We start from the raw sequence: 20,126 nt of genomic DNA on the forward strand, positions 1-20,126 counted from the left end.
ATTCAGCTTTAATATTATTATTCTAGGAAATTCTAATAATGAAAAGTTGAAACTTGCAATCTTATACAAATCTGATTAATGAAAAATACTGAATTGCAAATAAGCAATGTGTTTAAGTTTTAGAGGATGATTGTAAGGTTATATATAATTTTCGTCAATAGGTAGAATCAAAATTAGAGAAAAAAAGTTAACATATTAGCGCTATAGCTAAAAAAAAAAAAAAAAAAAAAAAAATATAGAATTCCATAACCAAAAATGAGTTGGAACTATGTATGTCTACACCACGGTTAAAATGTGCATCAGAATTCTTCAATTTTTCTTTTAAAAATATTTTTTTGTAACTTTTTATTTTTTAATTATTATTTTTAGTCTAACATCATTATCTCAAAAAATAATTTATGCTTCATTTTGTGTAATGAAGATTTGAATTTGAATTCAGACAGACAAAAATTCAAAATCGCACAATTACACTTTTTTGGTCACGACAATTTTTTTTGAACCTTGGGCTACATTAACTATTCACAGTCAAAGGGAATCCGGCCTTTAGACCTGAATAATTTTCTACTGCCTATATTATTTTAGACACCGGGAAGGGCCTCATCAACATAGCAAACTTCCCATCATGATGATATGAATTCTAAAATAAACTTCATGCAAGTACCGCATTTTTAACTTATATAGGTATATTCAAGCGGTTCTCTAGTGCTAAGAAATTGTGGTTGGATTGCATTGTAATTATTGCGATAATCAATTACTCTAAACCTAGTGCTATTATCAGACTGGAATGAATTACCCCATTAAGTAGTTTTCTTATAAAAGATCTGGAACATTACGAACAAATCTTTTATCGAGGTATTTTTAGTGGTTCTTATAGGCTTGTTAAGACTTTTGCCTAAAATCTAAAGTGTGAATCTTCTATATTCTAGAGCTTAGTTCTTCTTTTATATTGATGCATACTTTACATTGCTTACAGTGAATAAATTTCTTCATTATACAATTTGTTCGTAATTTGTACTCTTGTACATGTTAGAGTTAAATTCTACTTCCAATTCCTTCAGCAAAATGTACATGGCAGTCATGTATATAAGTTTGTTTTGCATATTTTCTAACATTAAAGTTCAAATATCGCCTTTATTAGCCTTGGTGTAAGGGATAGTGAAAATTAAAATTTTATATAGTACCTCTTGAATAATGATTGGCTCTACAAATATTGGGTGTAATCTCACGAAATCATAATAATTCGCTTTTCAGACTATTTGAGCATACCAAAGACGGTTAACAAAACTTTGAATATGTGGAGTCATAGCTCAAATATAAATTACAACGATGTCTTATTAGTTTAGTAGCAGTGGGGAGTGTTTTAGCCATAATTTGCCAAATCTTATTTTGTCTCTGGGCCAACAAGTTTGATTTAAAAACGTTCTTTATTTTTGTCCTTTTTTGGAGGTAGGCGAGCCAATTTGAATGTCTGATAACTTTAATGCTGTACATTTGCCAACCATTTTGAGTATGTATCGATTCCTTTTAGAGTTTTCTGGTGATGACTTAACCGATAATCACTAACATTATGAATAAACCTTAAACCATTAAAATAGAGCCATATGGAAAAGATAAGAGAGACATTGGCACATAGAAGGGAAGATTTTACGATCGCCAAAAAAAATTGCAACATTACATTAAAATTCAATCTCATAGCGATCTGTCTAAGGCTCAATTCTAGAGGCACACACTCCGCCTGCACAACAAATGAGATTAGAATGTACTACATTAATGATCAATCCAGCAGCCAGATGAAAATCAGTTTACAAACCGCAAGCATATACTCTACCTTATTTCTATTATAGTTGTAGACTAATTCTAAAATTTAAAATCAGAAGATTGAAACCCAAAACAATTAAGAATTTCTCTAATCTGCACAGTTCCATTCGAAATATTTTGCGCTTTGCCTTGAAATTCAACCTTTTTTTTTCTGACCTTTTTTGTCTTTTTTTTTTTGTTCTGCATCTTTTTAAGTTTTGCGCCTGCTACTCGTCAAAAAAAAAATAATAACCAAACTACGATGCAAAATTTTACCCACAAACAAAACATTGAGGATTTACAATTTCAAACTTTTTTAAACTGAGAAATCAAAGCATGAATAAGATAAAGTTTGAATTTGTAAAATGTTGAAGTTATTGTTAATTAAATAATAAGAAATTATCAAACTACATTAGGAATAAAAAATGGTAATGGTATTCTTCTTCTACTTCTATACCTTAACGAAATAAAATACGTTATGATTTGTTATGTGCAGGTGAATGGTGAATTGTTTTATAGAATGGTTGATTTATTTAAGGCATATGAAATCTGTTAACGGCTAAATGTTTTTCCCAGTCGGCTTACACAGAAGGAAAAAATTACAAAAAAAAAATATACATAAGAAGTCTTACCAAGTTTGGTTTTCAGATTTGATTTTAAATCACTATAGATGTAAAAAAAAGTTAATTATTCAATCAATATAGTGAACAGCACATCATTTTGAATAAGCTTTTAATCTAATTTGATGTAAGAGTGTTAAAAGCACATCCGATTCTTCAGGGAGCCTCTGCTACAGATTCTTTGAACTTGTAGTCGGTTCAAACGAATCGGCATATGAAGGCTATAAATCTATGCACAATGCAACAATTCACTCTATTGTTCAATTTAATGGAAGAAAAGGGATGTTAAAATTTTTTAACGCAAACTCAATTTGTTAAAAATGTGAAAAGGTTATGGAGATTAACTCACAAGAATTGCCAAATATTACTTTGCTAAGGCAAAAATGTAAATTTAGAAGCTCTTTCAAAAAAAAAAGTGTCTGTTTTACAATTTTTTTTTCGCAGGGGGGCAGAGTACAGTAAAAAATAAAAATAAAATAAAACAAACAAACAAACAAACAAACAAAAATGATTTGCAGAAATGACTTTTTCTTATGCTGACTTCCATGCATAACTAACGCCCCATGCTAATTTGTTACTGTGTAAACTCTCCTTTCTCCTTTTATCTCCAAACTGCAGCCAACAATCCTAATCTACTTCTTATTTGAAGATGACATTATCCCCTGGTATATGCGGGCTATTCCTAAAAATCGTTTTTTGTTTGATTTGATTTCACTTAGTTGGTGTGGGGCTCCCACAAAAAGAAATATTATTGTTTATCATCTTCTGTCGCTCATTACTGATGTGTGAAGGCTGCATCTACTCGCAATTTACTAATTATGCGACTTGCAACCAAGATAACTTTCATGAAAGCTAACTCCTACTTAAAAACATAAGCTAAGGCGACAAATGATTATCAGAATAATTAAAAGTTGAAATAATATATGGTTCTCCCTTTCCCTATCCATGCCTCTCTTTGCACACATCATGTGCATTATCTCTGTTATGTATCTGACAACCATAACTGATACCAATCGAAGTTATGCAATATTAGTATCAAACCTTCAGATTGTGAGGCTACCGAAATTACCAGGGGTGAAATCAATAAAATGCTAATGAATTAGGGTTTTACGGTGCACTTACCTTGAAATAGTAATCTATTCTATGAAACCCTGCTTACAAAGTTGCAGAATGTGTATCTCGCCTTTACTTTTTACTAGCTCTAAACTTATTAGATAGATTATCAAAATGAAATTAAACATGCAATTCAGTCAATACTGGATTTCATAATACTTGCAATAGTTGAGGTGTATGCTAGTTTTTTCAATCGTAATTAGTGCTCGTTCCGAGTAAAATGCCGATTTCACATATTTCAATCCAGATAACAACAGATAAAAAATATTTTCGAAGAAACAAGTTGATTACATCATTTTACAAGTGCAGCATAATATCAATGCTAAATTAAGTAAAAGGATTAAGCATTTGACTTCCCCGGTTTAAGTCTTTAATGAATAGAGTTTTACCTATTTTAAAGGTCTCTAGTATGAAGAAGAAAGAATGAGAAGCCTCTCACGATCAACAACTTACTTCTAAAATATTCTTTAGAACTAATAAAAAAGTAATTTTTAGTTACAGAAGGTTATTTGAGTATTTTAAGCCATAAAATGTAGAAAGGTGAACTGCGACCGATGTTCAAAATGAAAAAGGAAAACGCTAGAATTTTAACCTGCAGGCAAGTTTTATTCTAGAACGAACTTCAAAATCAGACAAAAATAAAAAAAAATAAAAAATAATCCAAAAACATTAAAAATAATTAGTGAACATGAAATCAACTTTAGCAACCCTAAACTGTACCCTTTGTACATAGTGAAAGAAATGTCTGCTCCCTAACCAACCCCCTCCTATCCATTTATTTTTTTATGCATAGTTTTTCCAGTAAATTTGACGAAAATTATGCTTTTTCCCACTGGATAGTCATTACATCATTGAAGTTCTGAATCGATTTTGCCTTGATTTATATATAGAAATACAAAACCTTCACAGGTCATCGAAGAATTATCTTTGCGACTATTTTTAGGAACCTATGGAGATATCAAATTTACGATTAGATGAGATTCGCACTTTTTAGTGCTATGTACACGTTAACTTTAATGGGAAAATCAGGTAATATCAAGAAACCAAATTGTGAGCATATGTGGGAAACCACAGCGAGAATTAATCCATCTAATTTTGCTTTAAGACGCCAAGATTTTTAACTACATATAACGGAACTCGTAATTCATACCTATTTAGATTCTTCAAAAATGTCAGACACTAAGATCTTCAATTCTAATATCTTTTTTTATCGCGCACGATTCAACTGCATGCAACGGGCAAATTTATAAAATTCCTTGGATGAAAAATAGCCTATTTCTGCATAAAATGTTGCGTCTCCGCGACCGAACCATAGTGCAGACATTTAAAAATATTTTATAATGTTGCAGTACTTGAAAAAAATGTCTGAAAATTCTATTTTTGGCATCTAGACAGACATTGCAGTAAAAAAAACTTTGAATTCAGGCTTTCTGGCGTTTCAATGGCCGAAAAGTTTATATAAACTGTTTGAATCAAATTCATATACTAATTCGCAATGAATTTCTTATCTGACTAAAAAATATAGACTAAATTAGAAATAAGAGTTATAAGAATAAAAAATAACAACCGTATTGCAATGTTGAGTTGCATATATCATTGGAAAATATTTTGATGCTCTAATGCCCTTCTAAACCGTATACCATTATAACCAACCGAAGTAAAATTGTATTCGACCGAAGAGAGAGACTAGTGAATTAACATTGAACTCTCCTTAATACCCCTTGATTGAAAGGTTTACTTCATAGAGAATCGTATAAAGTTCACATGTCTTTATTCTGTAAGGATGATCAACATAATATCTATGGCTCAGGATTACATATTAACAGATTACATCTTACTTTTAAGTTTTAAAAACTTTTTCTTGTGTTTATTTCCTATTTAAATTTTCTAGTAGTATTCTCGATTTATGCTCAATTACATAAAGCTCAACAATTTCCAAATTGAATTAGGAAATTTTTCTGCAATTGGGATTTTTCAAGTAAAAACTATAATCTTTTGACTGATAGGGATATAATGAACTTTTACTACCGGCAAAGCAGATTTAGGTGAAGCATGTAGAGTACATGAACTCTTTTTTTTTTCCATTGTTGACATGTACATTTACAGAAAAGAACGTGTTTAGCCGTGCATGGGTTAACTCAAAAAATAACTTTATTACATGTCTACGAGTTTAAAATAAATTTAAGTTTTTAAGTTTAAATTCTGTTTTACCAAGTTGAAGATTTTAATTTTGTATCCATTTAACAAATATACAACATTGTATTTATTTAGTTTTGACCTTTCAGATTCAATTATGAACTATTATTGGTTCAAATAGGTGTTGTGCAACCCTAATGAATAAGAAATAAGAATAATAACTTAAGTCAAGTCAAGATTCGTATCTGCTTTAGAGACATGATAGAACATGCATAATTTAGTTTAATTCTCTCCCTTGCTTCGTTTAAATTTTTCTTGAACAAAAATGTCTTTTTTACGACCCTTTTTGAAATGATATGACAACATGATACCTCAAAAATCCAAACTACATACTTTTGATTTGAATTTGAATATGGTTTATTATTTAATAAAGCTATCTGTAAATGTCAATTTCTTGTAGTCCTGTCATGTTACAAATGAAACTCGGTATTTAGAACTTTGAAGTTGTATTTTTGAGCGTTTTTCTTGAATTATCATTATAATGAAGATTTACTAGTTGCTAATAATGATTATTCTTGTTAAACCTTAAAGTGAAAAGAAGTAAGTTATGAAGTTGCAGAGAAAGAAAGGATAATCTTTAAATTTCATTCGAGAATTCAACTTTCTTATGAAATTGGGAATTTTTGTTTGCGAAAAATTCAATTCCTTTTTTGAAATTTATATTTCTAAAGCAACAAGTAATAAAATCAGATGTTATTTAATTTGACATAGATCGTAAGTCAATCCTTATCTGTATTATTACGAGAAAAGATTAAGTTTCATAAGGAATATATATGAATTTTCGATTCGAAAGCTTAGTTTTTAACTTTAAGGAAGAAAGTCTTACAAAACCAACAATTTTCTTTTATTTAATGTTGATAACTCACGTCTAGAACAATCAATATAATTACTAATATCCTGAAATTGTTAATTGTTTATGTTTTTCGTATCAAATGATTGAAATTTTATTAAAATGTAAATGAAGCTGGTAGCGTTATAGAAGTATATGATTGCACGTGACGAACCTCGTGATGTTTAAAATGTCATACATCTATCATTTACTATAAGAATAAGATGAAGATATAATACAATAATAGAAACCAATAATTAGTTTTAAATTTTATAGTCTAGGCAGAAAGATATTGGCCTATTAAAATTTGATACCTGGTAGCGCAAAACATCACGTGATCAAAAACGTGATAATGATCGTATTGTTATCATTTACTCAGACATTTTTTTTTCAAGAAATAGCCGGTCTAGTATAGTGGTAAGTACGCATCGTTGTGGCCGTTGAGACCCAGGTTCGATTCCTGGGACCGGCAGTTATATCTTAACATCTTTTTTTTTTACTTTTCTGTTTCTTGATATGAGAAAAAAAATTAGAGCTCAAATTGAAAACTCAAAAAACATTTAATTGAAGATTAGTTATTTACTTAATTTTTAACTTGAATTCTTCAGTTGACTAATATCATACTTGTCACCATGGCTGAACATACAACTGCCCAATATGAATATCCTGCTATTCGTATGTATAAAGCCTTTTTCATTGTGAAAGTTTAACAAGATCTAAGAGTCTTTCTTTTTCATTGACCATTTGATTTTTAAGATGAAATAAGTTATCGAAATACTAACTAGAAATTGTTTCTTATAGCATCTCAAAAGGAATTAGATGATCATGATGTTCCATTCTTCAACAGAGATAAATGTGCTGCTCATTTAATCAATTATTACAAATGTCTTGATAAAGGTACTTCATTCTGTAATAAGACTAAAGATGAATTTTATAAATGTCAATATATTGCCTTAAAGGAAAGACTTGACGCCCATACCAAAGCATCTCATTAAGCAAATTATGATTTAATAACAATAATAGTAATAATAAATGATAACAAGGTCCAATGTTCTTTACTTGAAGAGAATCATCCATTTCAATTATCATGATTTTATAAGCTCATTGAATTACTCATCTATTATTTATCATTTGAATCATTATAACTTAATCACATATCAACACTCCAACGCATATTGATTTAATTTTCAAACTACAATCATAAATTCATTTATTTCTTCCATTATACATGTTCAATGTTGATCATGTGTATTATATACCATTTCATGTTTTAAATCCAACCAACCAACTCTCCAAAGTCGAACTCCAACGGCAACCAAATATGACAGGATGGATTCAACTAAAGTTCAATCTAGTCATATTGATCTTGCCCATTCCGTACTTTTATTTATCTTTTACAATCATATTCATATATATTTTAGCATATAGACAGAATGAAAACAATCAAAAAAAATATAAAAATTTTCCCATTTATGTTCACTATAAATCGATTAAATCTTAAGGTAGGACCATATTTACTAATATTGATATACCATTACTAGATCTGTAGCCTAGAATATCCCATTTCCTAATACTTATGGTTAATTGTAGTATCCTTTTACCTCTAACTTGATCTATTTGGAATGGTTGTTATACATTTCCTGCATACAGCCCAAAGGGTAAATTTTGTTTGAACGAGATTTTATTGGTTTATTATCAACACAAAGGAAAAGCGAAAAATTTATAACTATTAAATAAATAGAACCAATCTAGTTTAAGGGGACTTTAATAACTAAATTTAAGTTCCAATTTACATATACATCATATCATAGACCAATGTCCGTCACAGAATTCCCACCACTTCGTATGTTGATATTTCTTTTTTTTGTTTTTTGATATCTGTTTGAATGAATGTTTTACTAACCCTTTTCAAATCATATAGTTTCTGAAGAAGATTTACAAAAATATAGAGTACCATTAAGATGGAGAGATAGATGTGCCACATACTTTGCTCTTTATCATACTTGTCTTATCAGACAATCCGCTAATTCATCGGTTAGTTGTAAACATGATAAACATGCTTGGGAAGAATGTGAAAACTTGGATTATATAAGAAGACAAAATGAATTAAAAGTTGCTAAAGAGAAAAGAAAAGCTGAATTGGCTGAAGCTGCTGAATCAGATTAGATTAAAGATTCATTCATTTCATCAATCAATCATAACTATTCCTTACCAATCGAAAACATATTAAGAAAAAACAATCACAAATCATAACAGAACAAAAATCAATAGTATAGTTTCAATCCTATTCATTTTCATATATATAAACATACAAGACGATTTCATTTAAGATGATACCGTATTCAAATAATGCATTTTTTATCCTTCCCTTCCTTTCCTTTCTTTGCACATGTATCAGGTTAATAGATGTAATTATCTAAGACATGTGAGATCAAAACAAATAATCTAATGTGGACGGTTTCCAATTTGATTATTATCAGTCTCATCGTAGTTGATACTAGTGATGATACCACTTATTCAGACAACACTTTGACTTGATTTGATTCTCTGTTACTTCATATACTTCATATTTATTTCCTGTTTATTTTTAATATACTTATTTTAGATCATTAGTAAAAAGTAATGTAAGAGCACCAGGGGAGTCGGACGTTATCAATAATCCCAGTACATGTAGGTTCGGTCAACATATCAATACTAAGTTACGAAATTTACACAGAAGAATGTAGAATTTAATTATTAATTTTCAAAACATGGCGAAACATCATAAGGTTCAATAAAGAACCACAAGAATAAATTTCATGAAATATCAATTAAAATTCTATGTGACATTAATATGTCTCCGCTGTCCACACTTTATAGCAATTCACAAAACTAATATAAAGCTCTATCTATTGTCGGAGTTATAAAATTTACTATCAAAGAGAAAAGAAAGAGAAGGGGTAAAACTAATATAAAAAATTTTAATTGTAAAAATTGTTTTTATACCATTTGATGGCAGAGGATATAAATTACGCACAATGTAAGTAAATTATATACTTAGACCACAAAACACTCATAGTAAATTGTGGAGGGAGGAGGAGGAGGAGGAGCAGTGAGTGAATGATAGTTTAAAAAAAGATCATAAGTTGTCAAAACAGTAAGAATATAGATAACGTTTAAATCTTAATTCAAGATTCAATTAATCAAAGAATAGTAGTCTAAATGTCGAAGCCAACAGAAGGATTGAAAGTGATTTCAGCTGAACCAATTGAGAATATTGATGAATTAACTACCAGTAAATCAGAAACCACCGCCACCAACACCACCATTACTGCTGCAGATGCAACTGAAGAAGTACCACTTGATGAAGTACCAATCACCAAAGAAGAAGAAGTGAAAGAAGAATCTAAAAAGATATCATCATCATCAAAAGTTGAAGAACCTACTGAATCAGCAGCTCCACCACAACCTCCTAGACCAGTTGATCCAATCACTCAAATCACCAATGAATTAAAAGATGCGTTCCCAAATATTGAAGATAAATTCATTACTGCAGTATTAATTGCATCTCAAGGTCAATTAGATCCTGCTTTTAATGCATTATTATATATTTCAGATCCAAGTTTCAAACCTGAAATTCCAATTCCTCAAACTCATACGGTTGCTCCACCTGTACCTGCCAAATCAGTTTCAGCATCAAATCCTCATGCATTAAGTGAAGATGAGATATTAGCTAGAAGATTACAAAAGGAATTTGAAAATGAAGAAGCAAGAAGAAGAAGACGTCATGAAAGAAGAAAGAAATTACAACAACAACAAGGTGGAGGAGGTATGCATGGTAATGGAGAATTTGATGATAATAGTCCTGATGAATTTGAACAAATTAAAGAAACTTTTAATCAAGGTTTAGAAGATGCAAGATCAACATTAAATGGATGGGTTAGTAATTTAACTAAGAGATTTGATGCTAATGATAATGAAAAGCAACAATTCCAACAAAGACAAGGCGGAGGTGGTCAACAATCACAACAAAGTCAAGCAGCTCAAGGTGGTCAACCTAAATTATTTGGAGCTTTAGGTGGTTCATCATTTAATAGAAGACAACATACTAATTTTGATGAAGATCCTGAGATTTTATCAAGTGATTTCCATCATCGTATAAGTTTGAATGATAATGATGATGATGATGATGATGATGATGAATCTGCTCCACCACCACCAACGAGACCTGGAGCCAATGCTGCTAAACCATTACCAAAACAACCATCTGATGTTAAAATAGCCACTACCACTACTGGTGCTGTTGGAGGAGCTACTGATGCTGAAGTGACTGATAAGAAATGGCAACCATTAGAAGCGGATGTTCCTGCAAATTCAGATGCATTTTTAGTCGATAGTGAAGAAGAAGATGTTGATGCTAAGAAGTAGGGTACCTTAAAATTGTTATTTTAATCATACATAATAATAATAATAATAATAATTCTTCTCTCTCTCTCTTTCGGTATTTTTATTGAGTTTATATATATATATATTAATTTATTCACACCTACGATTCAAAAACGATATTTGTAAAAAAGGTTTACGTATATTAAAAAGCATTAATTATCTAAATAAAGAATAAAACACTTGACCTTATTAGCAAAAAGAAAAAAAAAAGCCAAAAAAAAAAAAGAAGTTGAAAAAAAAAAACCAAAAAAAGTAAGTTAGAAATATAATATAATATCATCAATCAATCATAGGGATGATGATCAATTGAGATAAATGAGAATTATTTATGAATCCGGGGAGAAATGGTGAAAGAAGAAGAAGAAGAAAAGGGGAACCTATTTATAGATAGACATGAGATTTAAGCATGTCATATTGAGAGAAATGAAGAAAAGGAAAGGAAAGGAAGGGAAAGGAATAAAGGGAAAAGCAAATAACAAGCAAACAAGCAAAAGGGAAGCAAAGGAAGGATAGAACTAGGAGGAGTCATCATTAGGACGTGAACTATCATCATCAGAATTTGTTAATGTCGGAAATTATGTTAAACTGTGATGTGGATTTGACATTGACTTGATTCTGATATTTGATATTGATGATCCATCTAATTAATCATTTGACAACATGGTGGTAAAAGTTACTCCTGGATAGGTAAAACATCAACAATAAAAGTAGCAATTAACCCCCTTCTTCACATATATGTACAAGTCATGACTTCGATCATTAGAGTCATATTTATATATGAGAAGAACATAACCATGTTGGAATGAGATGTGACTTATTGATACGATATGAATTCATTTATTGATGATCAAATAATTTCAAGGCCGTATACAACGAATCATCATCATCATTGTTATTCTGACATTGCAGATTAAACACTTGATTAACTTGAGATAAATTTGAATCATAATTGGACCAATTTATAACGGGAGATTTCAAAACCTTGTATGAATTTGGATTTGATAAATTGATTTTATTATCAATTACATTTAAAAAGAATTGAATGATTTCATCTTTATCATTAGTAGAATTGATTTTTTCATTTAAATTAGATAAATTGATTATATCTTGATTTATACTTGATTTTGATTGATTTAATAATCTTAAAGATGAAGTTAATGATATATAATCTGGATTTTGATTTAAATCTTTAGTTTGAGTTTCAGTTTCAGATTTGATAACTAATGTATCATCATTATCATTATTATTATTATTAATATTATCATTGGCACTAGTGGGAGGACTAGTTGATCTTGAATTTGCAGTACCACAAGGAGAAACTGAACTAGATTTGAAACGAACAAGGTCAACATCATCATCGTCATCATCTTCTTCTTTTGGAGTCAAAAGAGGTGAATTTTCATAAGCTGGACTATCATTAGGTAATTCGAATGAAACTGATTTTGGTTTTGAAATAGTACTAGTTGTTGTTGTTGCATTATTTGAATCCAAAGGAGATGGAGATCGTTGTTGTTCAGGAGGAGAAGGAGGGATTTGATGATGAAGGATTCTTTGTTGTTGATGATGATGAGAATGCAGACGAGTATTTATGGTGGTTGTAGTTGTATTGCCACCAAAGGTTACTTTTAATTTCTTAGGGATTTTTTTATGATTATTACTATTATTAGTGATATCTTCTAATTCATTCAATTTTCTCTTATGAGTATTATGAATATGATTATGATGAGTATTGTTTCTTGTCTTCATGGTGGTAGTTGTAGTTGTTGTAGTTGTTGTAGTGCCTGATGAATGATGATGAGAATGAGATTTTGTTGAGTCTCTAAAATTGGCGGCCATATTTACCAAAAGGAGGGATAATAAGTCAGTTAACGAAAACAAAACAGAATTTATAATAATGGTGGGAGGGGGGACAAGTGGGAAAGACAAATGCAATTAGTAGTGGAGATAGGATAGCGGTAGCTGTAACAGTATGTGTTCCCTAGTAATAATATAGTTACTTTAACAGGCTATGCTGAACTAAAGGCTAACTTGGAAACTTCAATACAGAAGGAAAAAGGATCCTAAAAAAAAACGAGTGATAAAAAAAGTGCAAGTTCTGAAAAACTGGAAGAAATTTAAAAATTTAAAAATTTCACTGAACAAAAAAAAAAAAAAAAAGATTAAATTGCCACCACCAAAAAATTGGCTGGTTTTTTATTTTATTTTATTTTGCTGTACGTAATTTAAGCTTAAACTAAACTTTGACAATACAAAGAAAGAAAGACTGGTCCATGAATTGTTAATAGTTGCCAAATAGATAGTATATGATAAGTGATGATAATAACATATTGTTCTAGACTTTACAATGGATCTACCCTATTCATCTCATGTTAATTAATTGCTACATATACGTTGGTTGTATTCAATTACCGTTATTGTCTGGAGTCTCTTCGTCTTTCTCACTATGGAAAATCTCCCCGCCCCTTTTTATTTTTAATTTTTTTTATTTTTTATTTTTTTTTTTTTTGGTGGTGGTGGTTGTAATTTTCTATTTACAACAGTTCAGATGGTTTATTTCAAGGTATAATTACAAGGAATAGATATATATAATGTTAATATATTATGATATGATGATCATTTAACATTATTCAATTGAATATATGATGATTATATGAAAGTATACTACTCAGACTATCTGATAAACTGTAACGTCAAGTACTGATATCGTATCGTAAACCATCCACAAGACAAAAAATAATAAAAAAAAAAAAAAAAAAGAAAGAGATAAAATTATCAGTATCATCATGATACATCTAATCCCTTAACCAATTACATTAACTCATCTCATCATATCCATATCAATCAATCAATAAAACTTGGTAAAAGGACTTCCAATAACTACAAGTTGATACTTTATAGTTTAATCATTTAACTTTACTTTACTTAAAATAGATAAAAATTCAATGCTTACATAATTCATTACGTAATTTACATCTCTCTTCTTTAAGCTCCTCTTAAACTCCCCTATTCCATTCTAAAAATATCCCCTCTTGCTCTCCCCCGTATTAACAAACAGTTCCAGTTCATCCATCCATCCATCCATATTAATGATGATGATGATGATCAAAAGTTATTGATAATGAGTCATCATATATCAGATGATGATGCTGATAGATAATTTAAAAATAGATGAATTTAATGTAAGTTAATGTATTATCATAATCATGTCTGATAATGACTTCTACACATTAATCGGTTACCAGTCATTCTTTAACATGATTGGTTGAGAATTTTATCAGTTCTTTTTTTTTTAATGACGCGTTCGATTTCTCCCTTTTTTAATTTTAGCCATTTGAGTGTACGTGTCTTTATCAAAATTTATTATCTCTCTCCTCCTCCTCCTGCTCCTTCTCTTTGTTAGACGTTTGATGATGGTTTTTTTGCAACTATTCTTTATTGCTTTATACTTTCCTTAAATTGATTTAAATCTAATCATATAGTTTATATGGATTAAGCAACTATAAAGATTCTCTTTACACTATAGTTCATAGTAACTATATACTTTTCTCACTCTCCATATTGACATAATTGAGTAATGCATGATATCTGAAACAAGATGTTTCAGAATGTGGGATATTTTATAATCCATATAAATACAACTTTATATCGTACTTTTTCTCTATTATCATCATAACTATCCTTAATTCTTTAACATTACTAACAGATTTATTTAGGATCTTTCATATTAACTAATTTAGAAACATTGAAAATTAACTGGAAATAATATGATCCGTCTATTAGTTGATATTTACCTAAAAAATCTACTATCCTAGATTTTAGATGATCTGTGAAAGGTGAATTGTATTAATACTAACTTGTAATTTATTATAGGGTCTTATTTACTAACCTTGTTTTTAGAAACCAGTCTAAGTTTAGTCAGTTTAATGTTATTAATGAAAATAGTCCTTTAATATATATATATAAATTTGTATAAACTGATATTTAAATGTAATTTTCCATACTCTATAGTTGTGTGTTATCCCGAAATCTTACACATTAGATTCATTATTTTTTAACCTAATATTTTCTATATAAATACAACTTAATATGTCTCATATTTCTTGTCATAGTACCCTATCATCAATTCATTACCATTACTAACCATTTATATTTGATTACTAACTAATTAACTAACTAATTTAAAATTAATTATAGCATCATATACTTACTTAGAGTCAAATCAATCTGTTTTAATTTTGAAAATATTTATTTATTTGTCTGATAATTTTAAATATTGAATAAATTTTATAGCCAGAGATTTAATTATACTTCATAAATCTTCTAATTGTTCATTCTAGAAAACTATAATATAAGCATAACAATTTAAAAAATCATTATCATGAGTTAATCAAGTTAATAAGCCTAACAAATCTTATGTACTCTGCCGAGAAGTTAATAACATCTTTCAATCCTAATTCTGACAATGAAGATCTTGATATGGGTTCTCCGTTAACTCATGTACCATCAGCTCCGTCACCTAATTTGACTTTAAAGAATCTTTCATTAGAAGGATACTAATCCAATTGTTTTTATTTAGGAACTTTAATACTAACCACTATGTTCTATTGCAGGATTATATGGAAGGATATATTGTTTCAATAAGGAAGTTTTAACAGTAGCAGAATAACTTGTAATATTTAATTACAATGTAAGAGATTGTATAAGTTTAATATATAATTAATTTATAAAACTATTTTGATTTCGGCACTATCATGTATGTTTATCTAAGAGCACTTGAATCATTCCAAAAAAATTTCATAACCAAACTATAAAAACCATCAAATTTTTACAAAACTTTAACTAATTTTCTTTTCTTCTGCTATAGCTTGGTGAATATATCTGCTGGATTAGATTTTCCTGGTATATGGGAAATCTTTATTATATTGGTAATAACAAATTGGTGAAGTCTTATTTTCCTGATTAGGCGAATATTGTACCGATCTACTTAAGACTGAAGTCTGAGTTCATTAACTATGATTAGTTTGATGTATTGGTTTTGTTCAGAAGTAAGTTCATAACTTGAATGTACTTGCTGGATGCTACTTGTACATTGAACTTAATCATTACTTTCTATTTAGCTATATTTATATTAACTTAGGTTTGATTATTGATACTAACGAATTAACTTAAATATAGGTCATGTTTACTTACCATATTAGACTAATAATGTCTTGCACGAAATTAGATTATTCTTAATGTTGGTACTGTAAATAGCTGATATTATTAATTTTAATATATAATAATTTTATAATTTAATTATTCAATTGTAGTTTGGTCCAAGTATCATGAATATTATATTAACTTCTCTCAAATTTGAACTATATAATTATAATTGAAATACAAAATGCGCTTTGATAATTAATATTAAAAATGTTTTTGGCTTTAAAAATATCATATAAATACTTCCATAAATTTTGGATTTTGGATTTTTTTATACTTACTATCAAGTGGATCGAAACAAGAGATCATTGTTGTGATGTAGAGTTTAATTGGTTGTATTTGACTATTTTCATTTAACTATCGAGCTAACTATTTGTTACCTCGTGGTTATTCTAATATTAACAAATTATCTTAAATATAGGCAAGTACTTACAATTTAAGACAAGTTTTCCCCAAGTTTTAATATACAAACTATTTTATATAATGATCTATTATCATGTATTAATATGTAGTCTCTCAATACATTCTCTTGATATTTCTTTATTCCACCTACTTAATTATACAATTTCCATATTTGACCATTCCAAAATATAATTTAATCATTTTAGGAAACTATAACATACAATTAAGGGTGGTAAAAATCATATAAATATGAGTTAATTTACTCTCTATAAATCATAATTTAGACTTCGAGAAAGGCTTGGATAAATCTAAGTTAACGAAAATGATTTATTTAGGACATATCTATTAACTTGTTTAGACCTATTTTTAGTATTACAGCATTAAAAGGGACGAATTATTTATTAATGGGACAAATGATTTATTTAGAACTTATTTACTAACCCTTAACTTAGAGACGAGCTTTTGCCTTCGGTCAAATGTGTCCCGGATTTTTGCAGTATCGGCATGGGATTAATTAAATATACATAAAATTTATAATATCAAATGCTTTTGAATATGTATTTACATTAATTGTAGGTTTCTATTTACAAAGTCTCTTTTTTGCAACTATTTATACGATTTAATTTACTTTTTATCAGTTGGAGGTAATTGTTTCTTATCATTTTTATCATTATTATATCCTTTTAAATAATTACCCACTTTACCAACATCTTGTTTAAATTCTTGACCACTTAATTTAAATTGATAAAATATACCATGTTCTTTTCTTAATTGTTTCTTTTTCTTTTTAATTTCTCGATTTATAATTCCAAATTGTTCATCATATGGAACACCTGCTTCAGATTCAGCTAAAGTCTCTTTACCAAATAAATAATCAAATACTCTACCATCACTCCAAAAGAATCCTTTTCTATCAACCATCCAACTCTTCAGTCTACCATTAGCTAATTTTTCTCTTAAAATAAAGAAAAACATGGAATTATCAGCAGTTCCATAAAACCCTTTTCCAGTCCAAATTCTTGATGTTTTTCTTCTACTTAAATTCTCTAATGGAACAGTTATGATTGGAGTTGGTCTACCAGGGAATAAAGGATATGATGAAAATTGAATAAATTCTTTATTTCCAGGTAAAAACCATATTCTTCTCATTAATCTAGTAGGTAATTTAAACACTTGATAAGCAAAAGTTAAAATGGTTAAACTAAATACAGAATTCTTTAATAATGAAATTAACCATTCTCTCTTTCTTAAAGTTTCATTCTTTTCTTCAACATTTTCTTCATAATCTTTATTTGCTTTGAAAAATGCATATTCTCCTAAAATAATCCCATACACAGTAAACACAATCCCACAACAGAAACATACTAAAAAGTATAATCGATGAGGTTCACTTTCATAAATTAATTCCGGTTGTTTCTTATTCTTTAAAATTTGAATCACTTGTCTGAAAGTATATTGTTTTCCAACTTGTGGTACATTAGGTTTAGGTAATAAAGTTGGAACATTTTCTTTACCCAAGGGGAACATAGGAACACGATCCTTGACTTCATTAGTTTGAACAGATTCACCAGGTATATGCTGTTTTAAATATTTCCATTCTCCTTGTTGTGGTAAAGTCTTTTTAGGATTGAAATCTTGTGGTAAATTTGATTTAAATCGATGAACATTGATTGAAATTGATGTTGTGGGTTTGATAATGGATTTACTCGTATGTCCTATTATTGATAAGATTGGTCTTCTATTATTTAGAAGACCATACCCTATCTTATTTAAATACATCTTTGATCTAATTGGAGTTTAACCTTTGGTTGTAAGTCTTTGACCATACAATGTTAATTTTTCAAAAATCGTAAAATCAAAAAATAAAATTTGGTTGATATTTGAATCACGTGATTAATACATTAAAAATTTATTATCTATACAAATTCTACTATACTCTATTATTACAATACACTTTACTTTCAATATCTCTTGGGCTTACCGTGTGGCTTACCGGTTGTCTTGGACTGCTTTACATTAGTTTCAGCTCGTTTCAATTGAACAGGATGTTGTCCGATATATTTCCCATTCATATCTTTAAAAGCTTGGAAATAATCATTAGAATCTTTAAATGCTACAAATCCATATCCTTTATTCTTGCCAGTTTTCTTATCTTGAGGAACTCTAACCATACTCATGGTAGGATATTTCTTAAATGTATCATGTAATAATTGTTCAGTAACATCTTGACCCAAATTCCCCACAAATAATCGAAAATGTTTAGGATCCCAATCTAATAAGCTTGAATCTTCCCATGACTGAGTACCCACTTGTCGTTTAACAGTCTTACCTGTTGATGTATTGGTTGGTGGTAATGGTGCACTAATGACTTTAGTTGTATTATTGGTAGGATTGTTTATAGATGTATGTAAATAACTTGCAGCTTGTCTACTTCCTGCTAATCTTCTATCTGACGACTTCCCCCCTGTTTGAACAGTTGTTGGTTTCTTTGATATTCTTCCTCCACTCATATTTGTTATATATTATGATTCATTCTTTGACCCTAAGTATAGCTGTCTTAATTAGATAGTTACTGATGATGCCTTATAGTTGACATTTTTTTTTTGGCAGCAGAGTTTCTACATTTTCTCACATACAAAAAAAAATTCTCATCTCTTGAAATATCTGTGAATCATCAAGACTTATGTCAAATTAATCATTATCAATCGAACATATTTACAACCTTTCTTAGTATTAGCTTATAGCATTCACCAATCCATTACAAACCAAAGCAAATACACTTAACCCTTATCAAATCAATCAATACTACAACAGCACTTACAATACAGAGATCATAATCATCATCACTAATGTTTATATTGTCAGAATTAAGTGATTTAGTTCGTATACCGCCACATACATTCAATATACCCATCCAACATTCTATAACTGATGAATTGAATAAAAAATTCGCCAATAAAGTCATATCAAATCTTGGTTTAGTGGTTACTATCTGGGATTTATTAGATATCAAAGATGGATTATTAAAACCTGGTGATGGAGGTTCATATGTTGAAGTTCAATTTAGATGTATAGTTTGGAAACCGTTCATCGGAGAGATATTAGTAGGATGGGTCAGTGATTGTTCAGCAGAGGGGATTAAAGTTCGATTAGATTTCTTTGATGAAATTTGGATTCCAAAATCTTATATTTTTGAAAATTGTGAATTTAAGCAAGTTGAAAAAGCTTGGGTTTGGAGACCTGATGAAGATACTGAGTTCTTTATCGATATAAATGAAAAGATTAGATTCAGAGTTGAAGAAGAAATATTTGTTAATATAAAGCCTCAATCTAGTAGTGAAGCTTCTGGTTTAGAAGAACCAACAAATAAAGCTCCTCCTTATGCTTTATTAGCTTCTTGTCAAACAGATGGTATGGGTTGTTTATCATGGTGGGATTAATCATTATAGATCAACGCCTCTATCCCAGCATATCACATCACATCATCGCATCATGTATATATATATATATATATAATTGTATATTACAAAAGTTAACTTATTATT

At 29.2% G+C, this 20,126-nt stretch overlaps 7 protein-coding genes and 1 non-coding gene across 8 annotated transcripts; 5 read left to right on the forward strand and 3 right to left on the reverse strand. All coding sequences in view use genetic code 12, as the record gives it.

The window, feature by feature from the left end:
* Positions 1-6,955: 6,955 nt before the first annotated feature.
* Positions 6,956-7,027, forward strand: DFJ63DRAFT_t66. The gene has a single exon. It is a non-coding gene; the product is annotated as a tRNA-His (tRNA).
* Positions 7,028-7,131: 104 nt separating this feature from the next.
* DFJ63DRAFT_341216 (uncharacterized protein) lies at positions 7,132-7,550 on the forward strand (the record flags this gene model as incomplete). Its single annotated transcript, XM_064908724.1, has 2 exons — positions 7,132-7,259; positions 7,341-7,550. The coding sequence occupies exons 1-2, from the start codon at positions 7,188-7,190 to the stop codon at positions 7,548-7,550; spliced, it is 282 nt and encodes a 93-aa protein (XP_064762636.1). The 5' UTR covers positions 7,132-7,187.
* Positions 7,551-8,370: 820 nt separating this feature from the next.
* DFJ63DRAFT_334854 (uncharacterized protein) lies at positions 8,371-8,721 on the forward strand (the record flags this gene model as incomplete). The annotated part of the gene is made up of 2 exons (XM_064908111.1): positions 8,371-8,398; positions 8,477-8,721. 2 exons carry the CDS (start codon positions 8,371-8,373, stop codon positions 8,719-8,721), a joined length of 273 nt encoding a protein of 90 aa, XP_064762637.1.
* A 755-nt stretch (positions 8,722-9,476) lies between these two features.
* Positions 9,477-11,205, forward strand: CUE5 (ubiquitin-binding protein). Its single transcript, XM_064908725.1, has one exon. The coding sequence runs from the start codon at positions 9,757-9,759 to the stop codon at positions 10,960-10,962; it is 1,206 nt and encodes a 401-aa protein (XP_064762638.1). The 5' UTR covers positions 9,477-9,756; the 3' UTR covers positions 10,963-11,205.
* Positions 11,206-11,817: 612 nt separating this feature from the next.
* On the reverse strand, positions 11,818-12,816 carry DFJ63DRAFT_312631 (uncharacterized protein; the record flags this gene model as incomplete). The annotated part of the gene is made up of 1 exon (XM_064906006.1): positions 11,818-12,816. One exon carries the CDS (start codon positions 12,814-12,816, stop codon positions 11,818-11,820), a length of 999 nt encoding a protein of 332 aa, XP_064762639.1.
* A 4,302-nt stretch (positions 12,817-17,118) lies between these two features.
* Positions 17,119-18,461, reverse strand: DFJ63DRAFT_318444 (uncharacterized protein). The gene has a single exon (XM_064906941.1). The coding sequence runs from the start codon at positions 18,358-18,360 to the stop codon at positions 17,206-17,208; it is 1,155 nt and encodes a 384-aa protein (XP_064762640.1). The 5' UTR covers positions 18,361-18,461; the 3' UTR covers positions 17,119-17,205.
* An 81-nt stretch (positions 18,462-18,542) lies between these two features.
* On the reverse strand, positions 18,543-19,091 carry DFJ63DRAFT_286071 (uncharacterized protein; the record flags this gene model as incomplete). The annotated part of the gene is made up of 1 exon (XM_064904945.1): positions 18,543-19,091. The coding sequence occupies one exon, from the start codon at positions 19,089-19,091 to the stop codon at positions 18,543-18,545; it is 549 nt and encodes a 182-aa protein (XP_064762641.1).
* A 339-nt stretch (positions 19,092-19,430) lies between these two features.
* Positions 19,431-20,021, forward strand: DFJ63DRAFT_334859 (DNA-directed RNA polymerase III subunit; the record flags this gene model as incomplete). Its single annotated transcript, XM_064908112.1, has 1 exon — positions 19,431-20,021. One exon carries the CDS (start codon positions 19,431-19,433, stop codon positions 20,019-20,021), a length of 591 nt encoding a protein of 196 aa, XP_064762642.1.
* Positions 20,022-20,126: the final 105 nt, after the last annotated feature.

Source organism: Scheffersomyces coipomensis, assembly GCF_036884675.1.
Source record: "Scheffersomyces coipomensis strain NRRL Y-17651 chromosome Unknown DFJ63scaffold_3, whole genome shotgun sequence".
Lineage (NCBI taxonomy): Eukaryota > Fungi > Ascomycota > Pichiomycetes > Serinales > Debaryomycetaceae > Scheffersomyces > Scheffersomyces coipomensis.